General features: G+C 52.2%; 1 protein-coding gene across 1 annotated transcript; it reads left to right on the top strand.

The window, feature by feature from the left end:
* Window positions 1-228: 228 nt before the first annotated feature.
* Window positions 229-18369, top strand: LOC126524964 (scoloptoxin SSD20-like). Its single transcript, XM_055067419.2, has 6 exons — window positions 229-429; window positions 1689-1764; window positions 3753-3946; window positions 8620-8857; window positions 16302-16415; window positions 18189-18369. Exons 1-6 carry the CDS (start codon window positions 359-361, stop codon window positions 18333-18335), a joined length of 840 nt encoding a protein of 279 aa, XP_054923394.2. The 5' UTR covers window positions 229-358; the 3' UTR covers window positions 18336-18369.
* Window positions 18370-19005: the final 636 nt, after the last annotated feature.

Below are 19005 nucleotides of genomic sequence, written 5' to 3'. Positions count from 1 at the left end.
CTTCTGTCCATTGATTCCAGAAACAGCACAAGTAGTAATGAGATGTTGCCAACGCTCAGCTCCAGATGATCGTGGAATGTCCTCCGGTCGGAAACACATTTCCATTTTTAACTTTTATTTCGTACTCACACTCTGCAAAGGTCGCCATTGACCTCTGAGTTTGGTAGACCCACGAATCTTATGAAAATATTTGTTACGGTATTCCAATGTACTGTACTACCCAGGAGCAATCCTAACAGTCGAAGATCTGCTGTCATACCGCCCCACATGGGAGCCTGCTCTCAGCGTTACTCTCCAAGATGGCCGAGTTCTCTACACGGCACCGCCACCTGGCGGTGGCGCCATCTACACCTACATCATGGCTATCATGGATGCTTTCAGAAGCAACGTCAGCGCAGAGCTTCAAAACGATGCACTCACTCTGCACCGGTATGTGATATGCTGCGTGACTGAGTTCTTAAGGTGTGCACGTTGCAGTCTGCCTCTACAGAGTTTGACTGAAAGTAGAAAAATTTTTGTTGTCTGGTACAGCATTGTAACGGCAGACGGCGACAGCTGAATTATGAATCCGGATGGGCCGTAAGAGTGCGACCAAAAGCTAAGCAATGGGCACGTCCAGCCCGCTGATTTCCTCGGTGCTTTGATGCATTCTTAGACTGCACCTTGAATGCATACTTTTTTGTTTGTTTGTTTGTTTGTTTGTTTGTTTGTTTGTTTGTTTGTTTGTTTGTTTGTTTGTTTGTTTGTTTTATGAAGGAATGGGATGGCTGACATGGCTCGAGCAGTATATCTATGTATATGCGTCCGTCACGTGCGGTCGTTTGTGCATTCCTAAGGTTTCACTAAAGCATTTTCTCGCTATAAATCGACGAGCTGCGTAAGTGAATAACAAAGGTCATTTGGCGGTGAGACTGACCAATGGCGTCGAGTGGGTAAGATCTACTGACCTAGCGCGCGCAGGCAGCATAGTGGAAAGGGAGGAAGGCAAAGGTAGTTTTGTGTCGTGGACAGATCGCTCAATAGGCAGGTCGGCCACGGCAAACGTGCGATTTCCTTCTGAGGGCAGTTGTCCATTAGCCACGCCGATCTTCTTTGTCATTGCAAAGGCGTCATTGAAACTTGTATTTGGTTAACAAAGCGCACAAGTTCTAAATCCACCACACGAATTGAAGCTAAGTTTATCACTATATTGAAGTCCATGGTCATGTGAAACGGTGTTCCCGAATATTTCAAACATTGCGAGTAAATCCTATGCTTAATCTAACTCAATTGCGAATAGGCTTTTAAGAAGTGTACCTTTAATACTTGACTCGTAAACGACAGCAGCCGTGTCTGCTCAACTTAAATTCTGTGAGCAAATTAAATAGTGCGAACTTGGGCTACTTGGTAAATTTTCAATATTAAAAGGACTAAAGAAGGAAACGCAATTAAATACCACAACCCGTTCGAGAACTTTATTATTTTTCATTTTTTTCTCCAGCATTCTCTTGAGAAAACAGTAATGGCTGTTTTCGCTGAAATTAATCATTTTTTTATATACTGACATGAAAGTAACAGATATATCAGCTCTCGCACAATTACGGATGTACGTACACTTATCCAAAGGTTTAACGTTAACTTCCGTCGTCATGGGCACTGTATGCATAAGATGACTTGACAATTCAGAACTGCTTATTTTTCTTGCGCAGCTTTATCGAAGCCTGCAAGTTTGGTTTCGCGAAGAGAAGCCTCCTTGGTGACCCCCGCTTTGAAGATGTAAGAGATGTAAGTAAACAAAGATGTTCTTGTACCACTTGATAGAAACAGAACTGCAACTAACAGTTCTCTAGAAATCAGAAGAAAATACAAATAGCTTATCAAACCCAAGACAGCAACGAGACACTCCTGTGATGCGCATATTTCTATCAGCCAATGTGAGGGGGGGGGAGGGGGGAGGGGAACCGAGTCTAGATATATTTCTCAGAACGGTGCAGTAATCTTTAAATACTTACTATAACATATTTTATTTATATATTTAAGACATCCTTTGATACAGCGCCGTAATGATCCCACACCACGGAAAGCTGACCAATGCTATCGTATTCAACTCTCATACGCATGTTTCAAAGTATCCTTCGTGAATTTGGTTCAAAACAGCGAGTGTGCGGTCCAAAGCCACGAAGTCGTAGTACTCATTCTTTCCACATTTCTATGAAGAGAAATGTTAAATACAGGACATTTTAGAGGCCCTACTGTCAATCAATGTAAATAATATATGAGGTTTTACTTGCCAAAATGTCGATCTAGTTATGAGGCACACCGAAGCGGGGGACTCCGGAAATATGGACCTCCTGGGATTTTTTGACGTGCCCCTAAATCTAAGCACGCAGGTGTTTTCGCATCTCGCCCCCACCTAAATGCCGCCACCACCGTGGCCGGGATCCACTCAATTTATTAATGACATAGATCATTACATATTCTTGCGCGATTACATTACATTGGCAAATCTGCGATCACAGCTGGTGGTGTCTCTTCAAGCGGAACACGTAGAATAAAGTGCGCTCAAAAAATCAACCTCGTAATCCCAGTGACTCCTTTTGTCGGAGCATGCAAGATCAGTGTTATTCAATTGCTTTAGTTGCTGCTTTCTTCTCGTTTCATTCATTTCTTATGTATATATCGCAAAAGAGAAGTAGCAAAGTAATCGCAAAAGAAGGTTAACTGTTCCACTGCACCTAGACTGGCGGAAAGGGAGGAGTATTAGCGGATGGAAAGCAAGAGAGAATATACGTAGCCAGGAGCCCTATAACGTCAAACTATTCCAATGTGCTTTTATCCCAATCTCCTGACGTCAAATTTGCGCAACCGCCGACGCAAGCGTTGGGCGGTGACCCGCAGGATTGTCTAAACAGACCAATCAAACGCTCTCCTCGTTTATATGAGGTCACATTTGTTTGATTTAAAAACGAAGAACATTGCCTACACTGAGCGGCTTGTCTTATCTAACTGGCTGGCAAGAGGCGAGGAGCACGCTCAAGTGGAGATGGGGCCGAGCCATTGCACTGAAAATCAATAACCGTATGGAGAGGGCAGTGCCGGCTTCTGCGATTGGTCCGATTCCCCTTAGCTTGCGGTGGCTGGTCGAAAATCGCAGCGGCATGCAACGGAAGGTTACGAATGCCACTAAAACGGATCCTCAACAAAGAAGAGTTGGCAGAGTGAGGTCGTAAAAGTGCTGAAAGTGCTCGAAAATGTTACACGGCCACGCAAGTAGCCAGTGCCCGAACAATCGGCAGCAGCCATCTTTTACCTTTCGGACTGGGGCAGCTTGCGGCTATCCAGAGAAAAATTGAGTTTTTTTTCTGCATATTAATGCATCTATAACGTGTACACGTCACTTTGACGCCATGAGTTTTCGCGGTTTTCTAACGTCGCGTGACAGGCAGGTGAAGGGGGTGCAGCTCGGAAACGTTTGACCAATAGCCGAGGGCCAACGGCGAAAAGGCGTCGCATCAGAAATAACCATTTTTATTTTATTCGGTCCAGTCATGCATAGTCAGTGTGTACACGTCATATCAGATGGGGAGCTATCGCGGTTTGCCTGATGTCGCGGTGACTTAAAGGTGAAGTAGGGGTGGTCCAAAAAAGTTTTCGACCAATCGCGGAGTGCTGACTGCAGAATCGGGATAGAAAAGTTTGGAATAGCTTTACGTTATAGCGTCCCAGAGCAGCCAAGCTGCTTCGACAGAGACGTTCTTTCTCGCTGCGGGCAGGTGCTACAGAACCTGACGTCGTGGGATTACGCCAATGCGACGCGGTGGAAGATCGACGACGACAGGACATACCAGGACCCAACTCATTATGGCCTCGACACCGCGCCTGCGCCAGAGAATAGAGGCACGGCGCACCTCTCCCTGTGGGAAGACGACGGAGACGCCCTTAGCGTCACCAGCACCGTCAACGGATAGTGAGTTGAATAGCTGTCTCTCTTGTCATTCTACAGTGAGCGATCAGTGCTTGTGTGCATTACAGGACACGATATACTGCTTTCATGTCATCCCTTGAAAATTTGTTCCAAAGTATAAGCAGCCATTCGCTTTTTGATAACATGCCCCACCATGGGTAACTTACTTTCATTGTAATGCCTTTTCCTCTGTTCTAGAAGCCATGAATCGTGTGACCAAACTAGCACTGGGGTTCCAAACAGAATATTTGGTGCGTCCTCAGGCCGAAGTTTTACCAGTGTGTCGTGGTTACGCCCATTTACGTGAAAAGATGCGCTAAATTGCATATAGCGACCGTTTATGGAATACATGGGTACACCGCATTTGCGTGAATCAGATTCAAATGCTGTAGGTGTTCCAGCATGCAGCAGTGAGGACACGCTTTTCTTAGCACTAGTAGTGGCTATTGCTCAGAACACAAAGATCAAACTGCTCCTAAAAGCTACCTCACAGGTTGCGAGCGTAGTCGGGCGTTTTTTGCCGGAGAGCTGCTTGGGAAACTCAGTCTACTGAGGCGTTCGTGTTGGTTTTGCCCTGACGCTGGCGTTAAGCATGTGCGTCTTCAATTTATCTATCATTATTATTTATCCGATTGGTGCCAGTATCTGTTTTTTATTGCATCTATCTGTCACTATCTCTCTTTCTGCCACTATCAGTCTTTAATCAACATTCAATATTTAATACAGTTTACCTCTTGGCGAGTGTTTGTTTTATTCTACAACGTCGAATATTCATTATTTGTCCTTGTTCATTTAAATTTGAGTGTCATGAACATTCTAAGGATTACGAACGGATAATCGAGTAGTCTTTGACTTTGCTCGGTCGGTCGGTCGGTCGGTCGGTCGGTCGGTCGGTCGGTCGGTCGGTCGGTCGGTCGGTCGGTCGGTCGGTCGGTCGGTCGGTCGGTCGGTCGGTCGGTCGGTCGGTCGGTCGGTCGGTCGGTCGGTCGGTCGGTCGGTCGGTCGGTCGGTCGGTCGGTCGGTCGGTCGGTCGGTCGGTCGGTCGGTCGGTCGGTCGGTCGGTCGGTCGGTCGGTCGGTCGGTCGGTCGGTCGGTCGGTCGGTCGGTCGGTCGGTCGGTCGGTCGGTCGGTCGGTCGGTCGGTCGGTCGGTCGGTCGGTCGGTCGGTCGGTCGGTCGGTCGGTCGGTCGGTCGGTCGGTCGGTCGGTCGGTCGGTCGGTCGGTCGGTCGGTCGGTCGGTCGGTCGGTCGGTCGGTCGGTCGGTCGGTCGGTCGGTCGGTCGGTCGGTCGGTCGGTCGGTCGGTCGGTCGGTCGGTCGGTCGGTCGGTCGGTCGGTCGGTCGGTCGGTCGGTCGGTCGGTCGGTCGGTCGGTCGGTCGGTCGGTCGGTCGGTCGGTCGGTCGGTCGGTCGGTCGGTCGGTCGGTCGGTCGGTCGGTCGGTCGGTCGGTCGGTCGGTCGGTCGGTCGGTCGGTCGGTCGGTCGGTCGGTCGGTCGGTCGGTCGGTCGGTCGGTCGGTCGGTCGGTCGGTCGGTCGGTCGGTCGGTCGGTCGGTCGGTCGGTCGGTCGGTCGGTCGGTCGGTCGGTCGGTCGGTCGGTCGGTCGGTCGGTCGGTCGGTCGGTCGGTCGGTCGGTCGGTCGGTCGGTCGGTCGGTCGGTCGGTCGGTCGGTCGGTCGGTCGGTCGGTCGGTCGGTCGGTCGGTCGGTCGGTCGGTCGGTCGGTCGGTCGGTCGGTCGGTCGGTCGGTCGGTCGGTCGGTCGGTCGGTCGGTCGGTCGGTCGGTCGGTCGGTCGGTCGGTCGGTCGGTCGGTCGGTCGGTCGGTCGGTCGGTCGGTCGGTCGGTCGGTCGGTCGGTCGGTCGGTCGGTCGGTCGGTCGGTCGGTCGGTCGGTCGGTCGGTCGGTCGGTCGGTCGGTCGGTCGGTCGGTCGGTCGGTCGGTCGGTCGGTCGGTCGGTCGGTCGGTCGGTCGGTCGGTCGGTCGGTCGGTCGGTCGGTCGGTCGGTCGGTCGGTCGGTCGGTCGGTCGGTCGGTCGGTCGGTCGGTCGGTCGGTCGGTCGGTCGTCCGTCCGTCCGTCCGTCCGTCCGTCCGTCCGTCCGTCCGTCCGTCCGTCCGTCCGTCCGTCCGTCCGTCCGTCCGTCCGTCCGTCCGTCCGTCCGTCCGCTTGCCCACCCGTCCGCTTGCCTGAACCTCTATGCATTGAACCCATCTGATATCAACTGGTTTCCCTGGGTACATGCCAGTAGGTGTGTGCCGCTCTTCAATGAACCTCTTTGACGCCAACATGGGTAACTAGACGGGTGCTTCTGGGCACGTGCCACTGCACAATGACAAAAATTATCCTTTAAATTTCGCTAACGCTCGGCGGAACTGAAGGCGCGCCGCCCGCAGTCCTTATGGCGGCGCCACTGGATGGCGCAGCACTCTTTTCTTTAATTGTTGTGGACGGTTCCCTGAGGCTGAGCCTCCGAGAACTCAATTGAGGACAAAGCCGTTTCTTCCAGAACACACAAAACATTTATTGCAACGAATGAAAATAGCAACACATAAAATAACCACTCTGTGAAAACTTATAACGACAAACAAAATACAATAAGAGCTATAACAGTAGCCACAGCGCTCGAGTTAGTAGCAGGTTATGAGTGTGAGCGCGCACGCAACAGTTTGACGCGGAGAAGCGGAGACGAGGCGGTGGAAGATGTGGCGTTTGTCTCACCAGAATGTCAATGTAACTGACCGATGAGCCATTGACCAGAGCGCAGTTCCGGCTTGAAGAGGTGACGCAGGCGGCTTGGCGGCCAGGGCAGGTGGAGGCGACATCTCGGCCAGGCAGCTGGGTGCAAACTCGGGCCCGTACCCTCACTACTCGTACTCTGCCTGCGGGCGCAGAAGTTCGCCGCCCTCGGGTAGAGTAGTTCACCAGCCGTGCTCGGTAAGAGTAGCCGCGCTTGGGAACAGGATGGCAGGAGGCCCCGGTCGGGTGAAGCCCTGGTGGCTCGGGTCCAGAACCCGACGGCACGTCTTCTACTCCCTGCCCGGTGGTCGATATTCACCCTCGCGTCGCTTCCTCGAGCTCTTCCCCTCTTCTGCCAGCGCGCCTCACTTTTCTGCCACTCTGGCCGATTTGGCTTTTCTTGATTGGCCCCTGGGAACTTCGTGCACTTTTCCGATTGGGTCATTTTCCTTTTTGTTCTATGTTTTTGTGCCGCGCTTTCGCATTTTCTACCCTCCTCCTCGTCGTCATCTTCCATTCTGCACTGAATTCGCCTCCGCACGTACACTGTTTGTCGTTCTCTTCTTTTCTTCCCTTTTCACGACGCTGTATATTCGCACACTTCACACAACACAGTGCACTAGTAAGCGCAAGAGAGGAGTCCCGCAGCATACACCTCTCGGCCGTGTCAGTACGATGTGCCGCTACGTTGCTTCAGTGTGTTTTAATTGCATAAACGTCGACATTCATCATAAGATGAGCTCTGACATTCTTTCTTTTTTTTTCGGGCGCTGCCACATGCCTCGTGTGATTATTAATAAACCTGAAACACACTTCACAGGGATTCTCGGGGAATGAGCTGTCTGTAGAGATCGTAGTGTTGAGGAAGGCAGGAACTTATCTGTATAAAGGCATATATTTGAATAAAGGCATACATTTGTATAAAGGCAAGGTCGACCTAAGCTTATGCGCTCTAACCTGCTTCTCTGCGCTGGGGGGAAATGAAAGCACAGGGGTGTTCTTTCATGTGCTGCGGCTTAATGACGTTCGTCCTTAAAACCGCAGAATAGCTGAGTCAGTCTTGAGTCAGCTCCTGCGTAGTTTACAGATCCTATCATGGTCCTTACTGTTAGTGCAGGCACCTCGAGTTTGGCTAATGACCAGGAATAAAGTTATCCGAGAACGATTACGCATGATGTTTACGAGAGAGAAAATTAAGGTATTTCGTTCATTTTTGTGCGCTGCGCGCTGGGCCATCGTACATCCCGCTGTCACTGAGTTAAAAACGCTTGGGATTGCTCGCGTATGAAGTCATTATTTAGCAGATATATCATATGCAGCCTTCGGTTATCACCGTTACACATCATTAACTCTTAAAAGAAAAGCATCCCATCGTTTTAATCGTCATCCATTTATTGCTACTTGTCCTAAAATTTTTACTCGCATAGCCTGCTATGTTTTACTAGCCCACACAGTGTTGTAATACTAGGAGCACAATCATACCTCCCAGCGTCGAGATTCATTGTTGAGTTTCTCGATAATGATGCGTATCTTCAGCTGCGGCAGCTGTCTGCCGGCATCGGATGGCCTAGGCAGCTCATCACCGAACAAGAACTTGTACTTAACGTAATTCTTAATAATTGAAGTTAAAGGGCAGGACTGAGGTGAGGCGGCAGATACTCTAGTAATTGATTGAAACGTTTTGGAAGAGTTAAGGATGTCCTCTCGTATCTCGTGATCAGTTGCATTCGGGCGCACTTCACGTGGTTTACGATGTTTGCCACCACCAACAGAAGCAGTTCACTTAAAAACAGCTGACATTATCGACACGAGCGCAGGTGAGACATGGCGTAATGAGTTCCCAACGCTCACCTTGTTTCGCACGCTTAATCAATCTGTATCACGCTAAGTGCTCGGTCACACTTCCCTGGCCTTATGTGGCACTTTTCTATTCAACTTCGCTGTGCAGTTTCGGAAGCATGATACGGAGCTCTTCAGGCGTAATCTTCAATAACCAGATGAACGACTTCTCCACGCCCGGCCAGAGCAACTTCTGGGGCCTCCCACCATCGCCGGCCAACTTAATAAAGCCGGACAAGAGGCCGCAGTCCTCCATGAGCCCCATTGTGGTGGTTGATGCCAACGGAGACGTGGAGATGGTCATCGGTGGCTCAGGTGGAAGCAAGATCATTACGGCAGTGGCTCTGGTCAGTGACACGTCATCATTAGAAGAAGGCCATGGCAACTGCTGCATAATTATCGAATAAGGTTCCGCAGAAAAATGCCAGGCAGCTGGCTATGTGGGAGCTTGTATAGGCATTCCTAACTTTTTCTTAAGTAATACTTTAACAAGCTCACCCTCTTAACTAATAAAAAATGTCACTGAGATATGCTGATCATAAATTAGTTGCTTAGATACTTGCTCTACTTAGTTGAGCTAGAAATAACTACAGATGATGTGCCAAAATGAGGCGGAAATTACTGTCGTAAGCCTGGCATGATGTCGCGTCAGCAAAGTTTTCCGTTCTTTTAGTAGGACTTGTCGACAAAAACTTATATCGATATCGAAGACACTTAAGCAAAGTTGGCTTTATCGCGACTTCAGAGCGTGAGATATCGCAGAAATATTTGCTACAACTTTTTGTAGTTGTGACAACAGCAGTTAGTGACCAAGTATCTCGTGGTGAGCTCTCGACTTGCAATGTCGTGTTAATTCTTGTTTTCCACCCAAGTCTGTGTAGCGTCTCCCCACCACCACGCACCTTCATTTTCCCTAGGCGTCGAACCATCCGCTTACTGGCTATAGCAGGACTATGTTATAACACTCTGCTGCTCAGTACAAGTTCGCGGACACCAGTTGCGTCTGCAACGCCCGTATCCCCCACGGGGTCAGAATGCAGAAAGACTAGTGCGGTCAGGTTTAAATGCATGTTAAAGAACGCCTGTGGTTAACATTTATCTGGATGCCGGAACTACGGCGTCTCGAATAGCCCCACTATCGTTATTGTACATTTAGTTTGGAAAAGTTCAAACCAACTACGGGTTCATGAACCAGCTTACGCTTATTAGTTTGCTTTTTACTCGCCCAGTAGGACTTCAATAGGCCAGCCATATGTACAGAGGCTGTGTTATCCAGTGTGACTGAAACATAACGCAAAGAGAGGCGAACGGGCAGATTCTACACTCTTAGGCAAAGTTACACCCTTTGGGGTGTATCTCTGCCACACAACAATAATCGTCACCTGCCTTGCTTGCGTTTCCTTTCTTGAAAGCGCCGCGCCCGCTATTTTCCTGTCGGGAACGCTATGTCATGCTGATAACGCGCATGGCGCTCGTTGCTGGGAAGTACCGGGCTGGTCACGTTAGAGAAACGAAATGCGGACAAGACAGATGATGATTATTGTTGTGTGGCAAAAGGGTGTAATTTTGCTTAAGAGTGTACTCGCCCTGGCGCAGCCTGGTGTAAACACTAGGTCCGACCACGAACGTCTCCAGAAGGCTTTCTAAAAAAACGCCTAGGTTACCCCGTGTCCAGTTTTCTTTTTTTTTTTTTTAGGCAATCGAACACGAGTGCACGCCCAAGTGCCGGATCTGCGGCGAGGCGCACCCCACGGCCGAACGAATGTGCAAGGCAAAATATAAGTTGCCACACATAGTTAAGGAGAGAAGGTGGCGGGCGAGAAGCAGAGAAGAAAGGGAACACACATTGGAAGAAGGAAAGACCCCTCAGCGGACCCTATCACCATCGGGGTACAGTATGGCGCAGGGAAAAGGCCGAAGTTGCTCGAGATCCGGATCCCTCTCGCCGATAAGAAGACGTAGCCTAAGTCGTAACAGACCTAAGAACAGAAGTCGAAGCCGGAGTCGGAGTGGAAGCCGAAACCGAAACCGCCCCATGCCAGACGGCGTGCGGGCCACACATGGCGAGATACAGACAGGACCGCGCAAGGGCACCTGGTCCGACATAGTCGCGGAAAGAAATAGATACTCTGTAAAGAGCACCCCACTTTCTGGCAGCACCAGGGAAGCCCCCGACTCCCTCATGGCGTCGAGGATGGAGAAAATGGAGCGAGAGAATAAGGAACTTCGAGAAGAGCTGGGCAGGGCCAGAAAGCAGAACGAACAATCAGCGAGGAAAATCGACGAGCTACAACAGACGCTCAACGAAATCTTGAAAGGCATGAGAGAATCCCCTTATGAGAGGATCTCCTGCTTCACCTCCCGCGAGGCCGCGGGGCGAGGCGATGCGACCGCGACAGGAGGCGAAGTAGGCCAGATGGACATGTGTTGTGGCGAAGAAGAAGCGCCAGCGGCGGCGGGCTCCAAGCGCAAGGGCACAAGCGATACGCCACCTACGGAAGACGCTTTGGACCACGCACAAGCACTGAAGAGACCCAGGTCAGGAGCCAGAAAGATAGACGCGATCGAAGAGATGGTGAACAAACTGACGGACAAGACGGAGCGAATGTTTGACATACTCCTGACAAGGCTGAACGAATCCGACGTGGAACGGAACGCGCAGTACGCAGCGGTCAACAGCCAACTCGCGGCCATGATTAAGCGAATCGAAGATCTGGAACACGGGACGATGCAGCTGAAGCAACAGCAACATTACCACCACCTGCCCGGAAGCGCCGGGGTACCATCGTCACAAGTGGTAAACGCACCGGCCATCCTCGCCAGCGACAACAACGCCAACATCACCCGCACCGGGGCAGGAGGGACGCACGGACAGTTGTGTCCCCCCAACACCTCTGCATAACAATCATGGCTGTGTCCCGCAAGTCCGACAACAGACGCATAGTCTGGCAGTGGAATTGCAGGGGCTTCAAAATCAAGAAAGCAACGATGGTACAATACATGAAAACGCTTGCCAATAACAAACTTCCTGTCCTGATTGCCTTGCAAGAACCTTTCGACCGGGCCCAGCTTCCGGGTTATGTGACATGCGGTCCCCCCTACGAATACATGGGGAGGGACGTCAGGGTGTGCACCCTGGTTAAGCGCGGGACGGCCTTCATCGAACACGAACTCGTGCTCCACGAAGAGTCGGACATAGACCATGTACTGATCGAAGTCGTGCCGAGTATTGGAAGTAGGAAAACCGGCCTTTTCGTGCTCAACGTATATAGTTCCCCCTCGCAAAGATACCGCACTCACACTTTCGACGCCCTCTTTCGCGAAGCGATGGCAAAGGCCGCCTCCAGTCCCTTGCTGATATGCGGAGACTTCAATGCGCCGCACACGCAATGGGGATATGGAGCCGACTCGCCGAAAGGGAAGAGGCTAGCCGGACTGATGGACGAGCTCGGCCTGACTGTACTCAACGAACCGGCTTCGCACACCAGGATCGGACAGGGAGTGTGCCGCGACACATCCCCCGACCTCTCCCTCTGGTCAGGCGCGGGCGTGGTCACTTGGTCGAACTCCTTCGAGGACCTGGGGAGTGACCACAGGATCCTGTGCGTGACCGTGGGAAAGGATGAAAACGAGGAGGGCGTCTGCCGAAAGGCGAGAATCGTAGACTGCGACAGATTCCGGAAAAATAGAGAGCAAGACAAGAAGGAGGGCCCGATCGAAGACATCAGCGAATGGTGCAGAGTACTACTCGCGGACGTAGAGAAAGCCACCGATGAGGTCGAATGGACGGACTGGCGACAAGAACCACCCAAAGAAGAAACAGCCAGATCCCGCGGAGCCGTGGGCGACGGCGCTCCCCAACCGTCCAGAGTGGACAGCCGGCTGGCACATCTTGTTGCGGCCAAGAAATCCATGCAACGGAGAGCGAGTAGGCAAAAACTCAACAGGAAGATACGCAAGAAGATCGCCGAAATCAACCGGGAGATCGAGGCGCATTGCACCCGCCTGTGCGAGCAAGAATGGCAAGAGCTGTGCGACACGATGAACGGGAACATGAGCGTTGGCCGCACCTGAAAGATTCTCAGGCACCTTGCCGACCCGGCAAGCACCAGAACGGCGACCCGTACAGAGATGGCCAAGCTGCGACACAAGTACAAGGACGACCCAGAGGCCTTCGTGGAAGAGATCGTGCAGACGCACCTCGCACGCCCGGAAGGGCAGAGTCACCCAGAGTACTATGGGGCTCCCAACGAGGAGCTGGACGCGGACTTTTCCGTGCAGGAAATTAGAACGGTCCTCCAGCTACTGAAGACCAACTCGGCACCCGGTCTTGACAGGATCACCAACAAAATCCTGAGGAACCTGAACGACGACGCCATCGAGAAGCTCTGCGAGTACATCAACGCGTGCTGGAAGGAGAGCCGAATTCCGCAAGAGTGGAAGACCGCGGACGTTATACTGATACCAAAGCCGGGCAAACCGCTGGAGGTCCGAAACATGAGGCCGATCTCCCTCACGTCCTGCGTCGGGAAAGTGATGGAGCATGCCTGCCTTAATAGGGTGACGACGCTGCTCGAGAAACAGGACGCCTTCGGCACCCACATCATCGGTTTCCGGAAGGGCCTTTCAACGCAGGACGCCATGCTGCAGATCAAGGAACAGGTCGTGAACGCTCCGAGCACGCACGTGCGCGCCCTACTAGGGCTAGACCTCAAGAGCGCCTTCGACCCTGTGAAGCACATGGCCATACTGGACAAGATCAGCCGACTCGATCTCGGGGCGAGGTTCCACCGATATGTCAGCAGCTTCCTGAATGGGCGCGAGGCGACAGTCAAGATCGACGGGGCCCCACCACGAACGGTCCGAATGGGTGGTGCGGGAACGCCGCAGGGCTCCGTACTCTCCCCCATGCTTTTCAACCGCGTCATGATCGGCCTGCCGGAACGTCTTGACGCGATAGAGGGCATCAATCATACCATATACGCAGATGACGTGACGGTGTGGACCACGGAGAACACGGGCGTCGGCGAAATGCAAGACCGACTGCAGCGGGCCGTCCGGGAGGTTGAGCGGCACCTCGAAGACACGGGACTCGTCTGCTCACCCGACAAGTCGGAGATCCTGCTCCACAGGCCGCGCAAGAAAGGACCCCTTCCGCAGGCCGTGCTTGACGCTCGTCGTTTGGGCGTCCGCGTCACGACGAGGGAGGGGACCCGAATACCGACGGTGTCCAAGTTGCGAGTGCTCGGCCTGTGGCTGGAAGAGAACGGTGCCAACCGCGAGCTGGTTGCCCGACTGCAGAAGAAAATGGCCGCCGCCACACACCTCGTGCGGCGGGTCGCGAACAAGAAGAAAGGAATGAAGGAACACAACGTTACGAGGCTGATACAGGCGTACGCGCTGAGCCACATAGCGTACGTCGCCGCATATGCCGACTGGAACAGGAGCGAAACCGACAAGCTGAACGTGGCGATCCGCAGGGCGTTCAAGACCGCCCTGGGAGTACCCCAGTACACGCCAACCCATAGGCTCCTCGAGTTGGGCGTACACAACACGCTCGAGGAGATTGCCGAGGCGCAGATAATCGCGCAGCTGGAGGGGCTGTCCAGCACCGTAACGGGAAGACGAATCCTGGACTTGCTCGGGTTTCGATATCACGAGGCGCGTGGACTGAAAGAATCACTGCTACCGGAAGTCAGGGACGCCATACAGACGGAAAACATGCCGAAGAATATGCACCCGGTGCATGACGTGCAAAGACGTATACGCAGGGCGGTAGCAATCCTCGAGAAGCATGGAAGACAAGAAGGCGTCCTCTTCGTCGATGCAGCCAGGTACCCGCGGCCAGTCGGTGACTCTGATGGCGACGAGGAACGTCGACCACCACCACCGCTACAAGGGAATGTGCGAGGCGAGCCGCAGTTACCAGCACCACCACCACTACAGCTACTACGACAACAACGGCAGCAGCAACAACGGCAACATCGACACGGCCGGCCGACGGCGGCGGCGCCCGCCTTCTCCATGGCAGTCGTAGATACAAAGGGAACGATCCGAGTCACGGCATCAGCGAGGCTGCCATCGGCCGAAGCAGCGGAAGAGATGGTCATAGCCATCGCGGTACTCCACGGAGGTGCGGAGGATAACCTGATTATCAGCGACTCCAAATCAGCGATTCGGAATTACATCAAAGGTTGGGTGTCCGCGGATGTGGCGCGCATGCTCAACGCCCGGGCCGGGGACTTCGGATCCGGCACCATTACAAACAAGTCCCTCAAGTGGTTCCCCGCGCATGTCGGGGAGCTTGGCAGTAACAGCAACAATGACACCAACATTGCTAACGGCCGAAGACGCAACGACACTCCACCCAACCACAACGAGCGCGCCCACCTCGTCGCGAGGCAACTTACCCGCCGCGACGCGGTCACCCAGAGGGCAGCCGCTGCCGTTGTTGTGCGGGACCCCAGCGGAGGAGTGACGGTGACGGCGGCTGCCACTCCGTCTGACGCGGCCGCTGTCGTTACCAATACAACACAAATCGCGGCGGACGGAGCTGGGGATCACGCGGACGCCGACTGCGATGTCAAGGAGTTTCCGGCAACGTACAGAGAGGTGACTGGTCACTACAGGAAAGAAAGAAGAAAATATCCACAACCCCACGGGCGTCTAGACAGGTCCCAGGCGGTCGACCTAAGACGGTTGCAGACGGGCACTTTCACCAACCCCTACCACCTGCACCGCCTGTGGCCCGCGCTGCACCCGTCGCCCGGCTGCCCGTGGTGCGAGCACGAACGGGCCGATATGGCCCATGTGCTTTGGGAATGCCAACGCCACGTGGAACAAGGACAACGAGGAAGGGGGAATAGAACAGCGGAACCCTCTGAAGCGGGGTGCCTCGCTGAGAGATGGCAAGCCGCCCTCCTCAGCGAGGCACCCGAAGACCAGGAGTGGGCCGGCCAGCGGGCCAGGGCCGTTGCCGAGGATCTCGAAAGATCTTCCTCGGGCGATGGACCCCTGGCAGCCTAGCCCCGGGCACCAACATCAACAACCGTTAGACAAATAAAGTTTATTCCTATCCTATCCTATTCGATGTCACCCTCCACCTTACAATTTCTTCCTCTGTTCCAGCTTCGAAGCTCCTAGTTTATTCAGAACAGCATCGATGCTCGAGTTAGTGTAGCAGATGCGCGCCAGGTTTAAACAGTCATTCGTATCGCTCCAATGGCCCTATAACGTAGTAAGTCAGCCCCTAAGCGCCTGCTGGCATCCCCAGATATTTCGTCTGGTGTCGAGCTATCGCTACCTTATACAACAGGGAAGATAGCAGCAGTGCGTCGTTTATTGCTTCGTTTACGAGGACATGACCTTCGCAAGCTGTTCAAAACTGCTCATGCGCTAGTCTCTAAAGCATGTTTGTACGATGGCGGAAGATAGCACGCTCCCACAGCAGCGATGTCCCTGCCCCAGTCAACATCGTTCACGTCCACCGCATAGTTTGTAGCGCGATATACACGTTGGTACACCATGCTTCGCCTGCGCCACCTGAATGAAAACATAATGTAGCGTGAGCTGTGCACCGAGCTATAGGCGACTAGCGCTGTCAAGCGATGCATAAGGACAGCCTATAGTGCTATTGGTGACATTATTTTCCTTATTTACAACGGTTTGCATTTATCCTTGGCTGAATGCGTTCCAGAAAGGGGCCCTTCTTTACAATGCACTTATTTCCGGCCTTTGTCGCAATGTCTGCAATATGCATGCACTCTGACGAAGTTCACGTCGTTTCCGCAGGTGAGCATGAGAGCACTTTGGCAGAGCGGCGACATCAGGGAAGCCATCGACTACGCAAGGCTGCACGAGCAGCTCACAGCCGATGATGTCATGGTAGAACCTCAATTTCCCGAAGTGCGTACTGGTATGGTTTCCTTGACGCAGAGCGAGTGGTATAGTTCTCATTGGGAATTAGCGCAATCCGTTGACCCTTAAGAATTCCGCACCAAGACTGCGGTTTTTATTGAAGCACATATCATGAAATATTTGGCCCCAGTCCTTTCCTGGTTTGACGGGCATAAAGGAAAAATATATTTCCGTTTACGCAGACGGAAAAGTACTTTAGTCAGCTTTAAGTAGCTTCGGTGCCGTCATCTGCCTTTCCCTAACCACAGCGATAATCACTCACAGAGCGGCTGACTTGCTCTGCCCCGCATGCGGAAGCCTTTTTGATGCGAAAGCATCAAATGGCCAACTGAGTGCAAAAGCCGGCTCCTGTCGTCTGGAGCAGCGAAACGGCAGCTAAATTCCCATTGGCTTCGACGCCACATCACGTGCGGGCATTGATAGCGGAGAGCGGGCAAAACCGGGTTTGCTGGCTGCAGCGTCAGATGCTGCGTAATGGGGAAAGGGCGTCACTGCGACGCCACGTCACTCTCGCTCTCAGAAGCCTGTGTTACCCGCGCGTTCCTTGTGCGCGCAAGCTTTCTCCCACGTTATAACTTCGCCTCGGTAATGGCTATAAAGAAATGAATGTTTCAAAACAGAATAACTTCGAAAGGAAAAGCGTTGGCGGTAGTGAGTTTCGAATCTATTACTACCCCAGCTCAGAAGCCGAGGGCCTTATTCACTCGGCTAAACCTGCGCCTCCTAGATATCAGGCCTGTGCACCCTGTCTTATGGCATTATACTTACTGGACCGAAATTTTCATTTCCAAGCCTGGCGTGATGAAAGTGGTTGCGTCATAATCACTGCGGCTTACTCGGGAGCATCCTTATCAGATTCTCTGGCAGTCGAGCAATGTAGCATGACGTCACGGATCGAAGTGCACCGGCCTTGTACTATCTAGGAGGCGTTGGCCAAGCGTCTCAACGTGATCGTTTACCCGCGAGGATTTCTTAACTCGAAGGACCACTCAGCTGTGTTCAATGGGACATTAATGCTTACGCATTCACAACTCATAAAAATTCCTGAGGTGCCCGCGGATCTTTAGCCATATGGCGATGGGTGCGTACTACAATAGTCTAATTTTTAGCTTATGACTAAGCGACTCACAGTCACTAAACGTCTTATTTCACGATTGTAGACTACAAAGTACAATCTTGTGCAAATTTTCAGCGATAGCAAAGCAACTCTTAAGGCAAAACCTAGATTGCTCATGATGAAAAGGCAGAGCTACATATCGTCTTCTTCTGCCTAAGTATCTTAACTTTCTCAATGCAGTAAGCAGAAATACTGTTTGGTTTCTATAATTTTGACACCTCCCAAATACGTGATCGGCGAACGACCAGAAGTGCATTAACTAGCAATATAATAAATACACTTTATAAAGCCTATTAACCCTCAAGATTGATGTGGGTGTCATTTTGTGTTGTGTAGGCGTCTAGTACCTTCTTATGTCAGGATGCATAAGAGAGCAGATGTTGCTTTTCCAAGTTTAAGTGAATTAGTAATAAGGGTGCGTCCTCTTGCTTGGAACGGAACCGTACACGTCTATATGTGGCGTTTGGACATTTCTCATCATGTGTTTAAAAAAAAGGTGCATTGGCGTTCTCCGTTACAAAGTTATTGTCATTAACGCCGAAGTGTTTCCTCATGAGCAAGCTCACAAGTTTCTAACTACCACTTGATAAGAGAGGCTGAGAATAAAATGCCACAATGTGCAAAACGTTGTCCCTCTCTTCTAGACCTACGCTCGCCAGCTTGAAGAAAAAGGCCACAAGATACAAACAGTCTTTGGAGAGTTCAACAACGTCATGGCCGTGCAGCGAAAGAACCAACGCCTCCAAGCCAACGCCGACTACCGCAGCGATGGAGGTGTCGACGGCAGCTGACCTTCGCGAATGTAGCCATGAGGTGTTGCGTCAGTACAAACAGGGGGGGGGGAGGGGGGGGGGGGGAAGGGGGGGGGGAGGGGGAGTTGAGGCACACATTCGTCTACACAGTATTAATGTTATTAATTTAGTCAGAGTATCTCTGAATTTAGCAACCTCAACGACAACTTTGCATTTCTGGAGTCTTAGAAACTTTCAGGGAGATTTTAGTGACGTAAATTGAGAGTTAATTGTCCAGGTCAAATTTATTGAGAACTGGGTGAGTACACTGCATAGGCTTCTATTACATCCCAAGTGCGGTATATGCGCCTCCATTCGTCGCTGCTTCTAAAGACATACCGCAGAACTTATATATGAGCCATCTGGATGCATCGAAAGCTTCTTTTTCTCCCGCCGCGGTGGCTTAGCGGCTATGATGCTGCTCTGCTAAGCACGAGGTCGTGGGATCAAATCCTGGTCGCGGCGGTCACATTTCGACGGGGACCAAATGCAAAAACGCGTATGTCCCATGCACTGGGGGCTCGATAAATATCCCCTACTTGTCCAACTTAATTCGCAGCCCCCCCTCACCCCCCCTCTCGCCCCCCCCCCCCGCCCGGCGTGGCTCTTAATCAAAGCGTGGTTTTGGCAAGCATAATCCACCCATCGAAAGTTCTTGTGCTAGCAAAAC

The sequence above is a fragment of the Dermacentor andersoni genome, chromosome 3 (genome assembly GCF_023375885.2).
Source record: "Dermacentor andersoni chromosome 3, qqDerAnde1_hic_scaffold, whole genome shotgun sequence".
NCBI lineage: Eukaryota > Metazoa > Arthropoda > Arachnida > Ixodida > Ixodidae > Dermacentor > Dermacentor andersoni.
This window is presented reverse-complemented; position numbering and strand designations above follow the sequence as displayed.

Coding starts and splice junctions, on each gene's coding strand:
- LOC126524964 (XM_055067419.2), top strand. CDS start 359: ATGGCTATCATGGATGCTTTCAGAAGCAACGTCAGCGCAGAGCTTCAA. Junction 1,765..3,752: donor GCTTTGAAGATGTAAGAGAT/GTAAGTAAACAA, acceptor CGCTGCGGGCAG/GTGCTACAGAACCTGACGTC. Junction 16,416..18,188: donor TAGAACCTCAATTTCCCGAA/GTGCGTACTGGT, acceptor CCTCTCTTCTAG/ACCTACGCTCGCCAGCTTGA.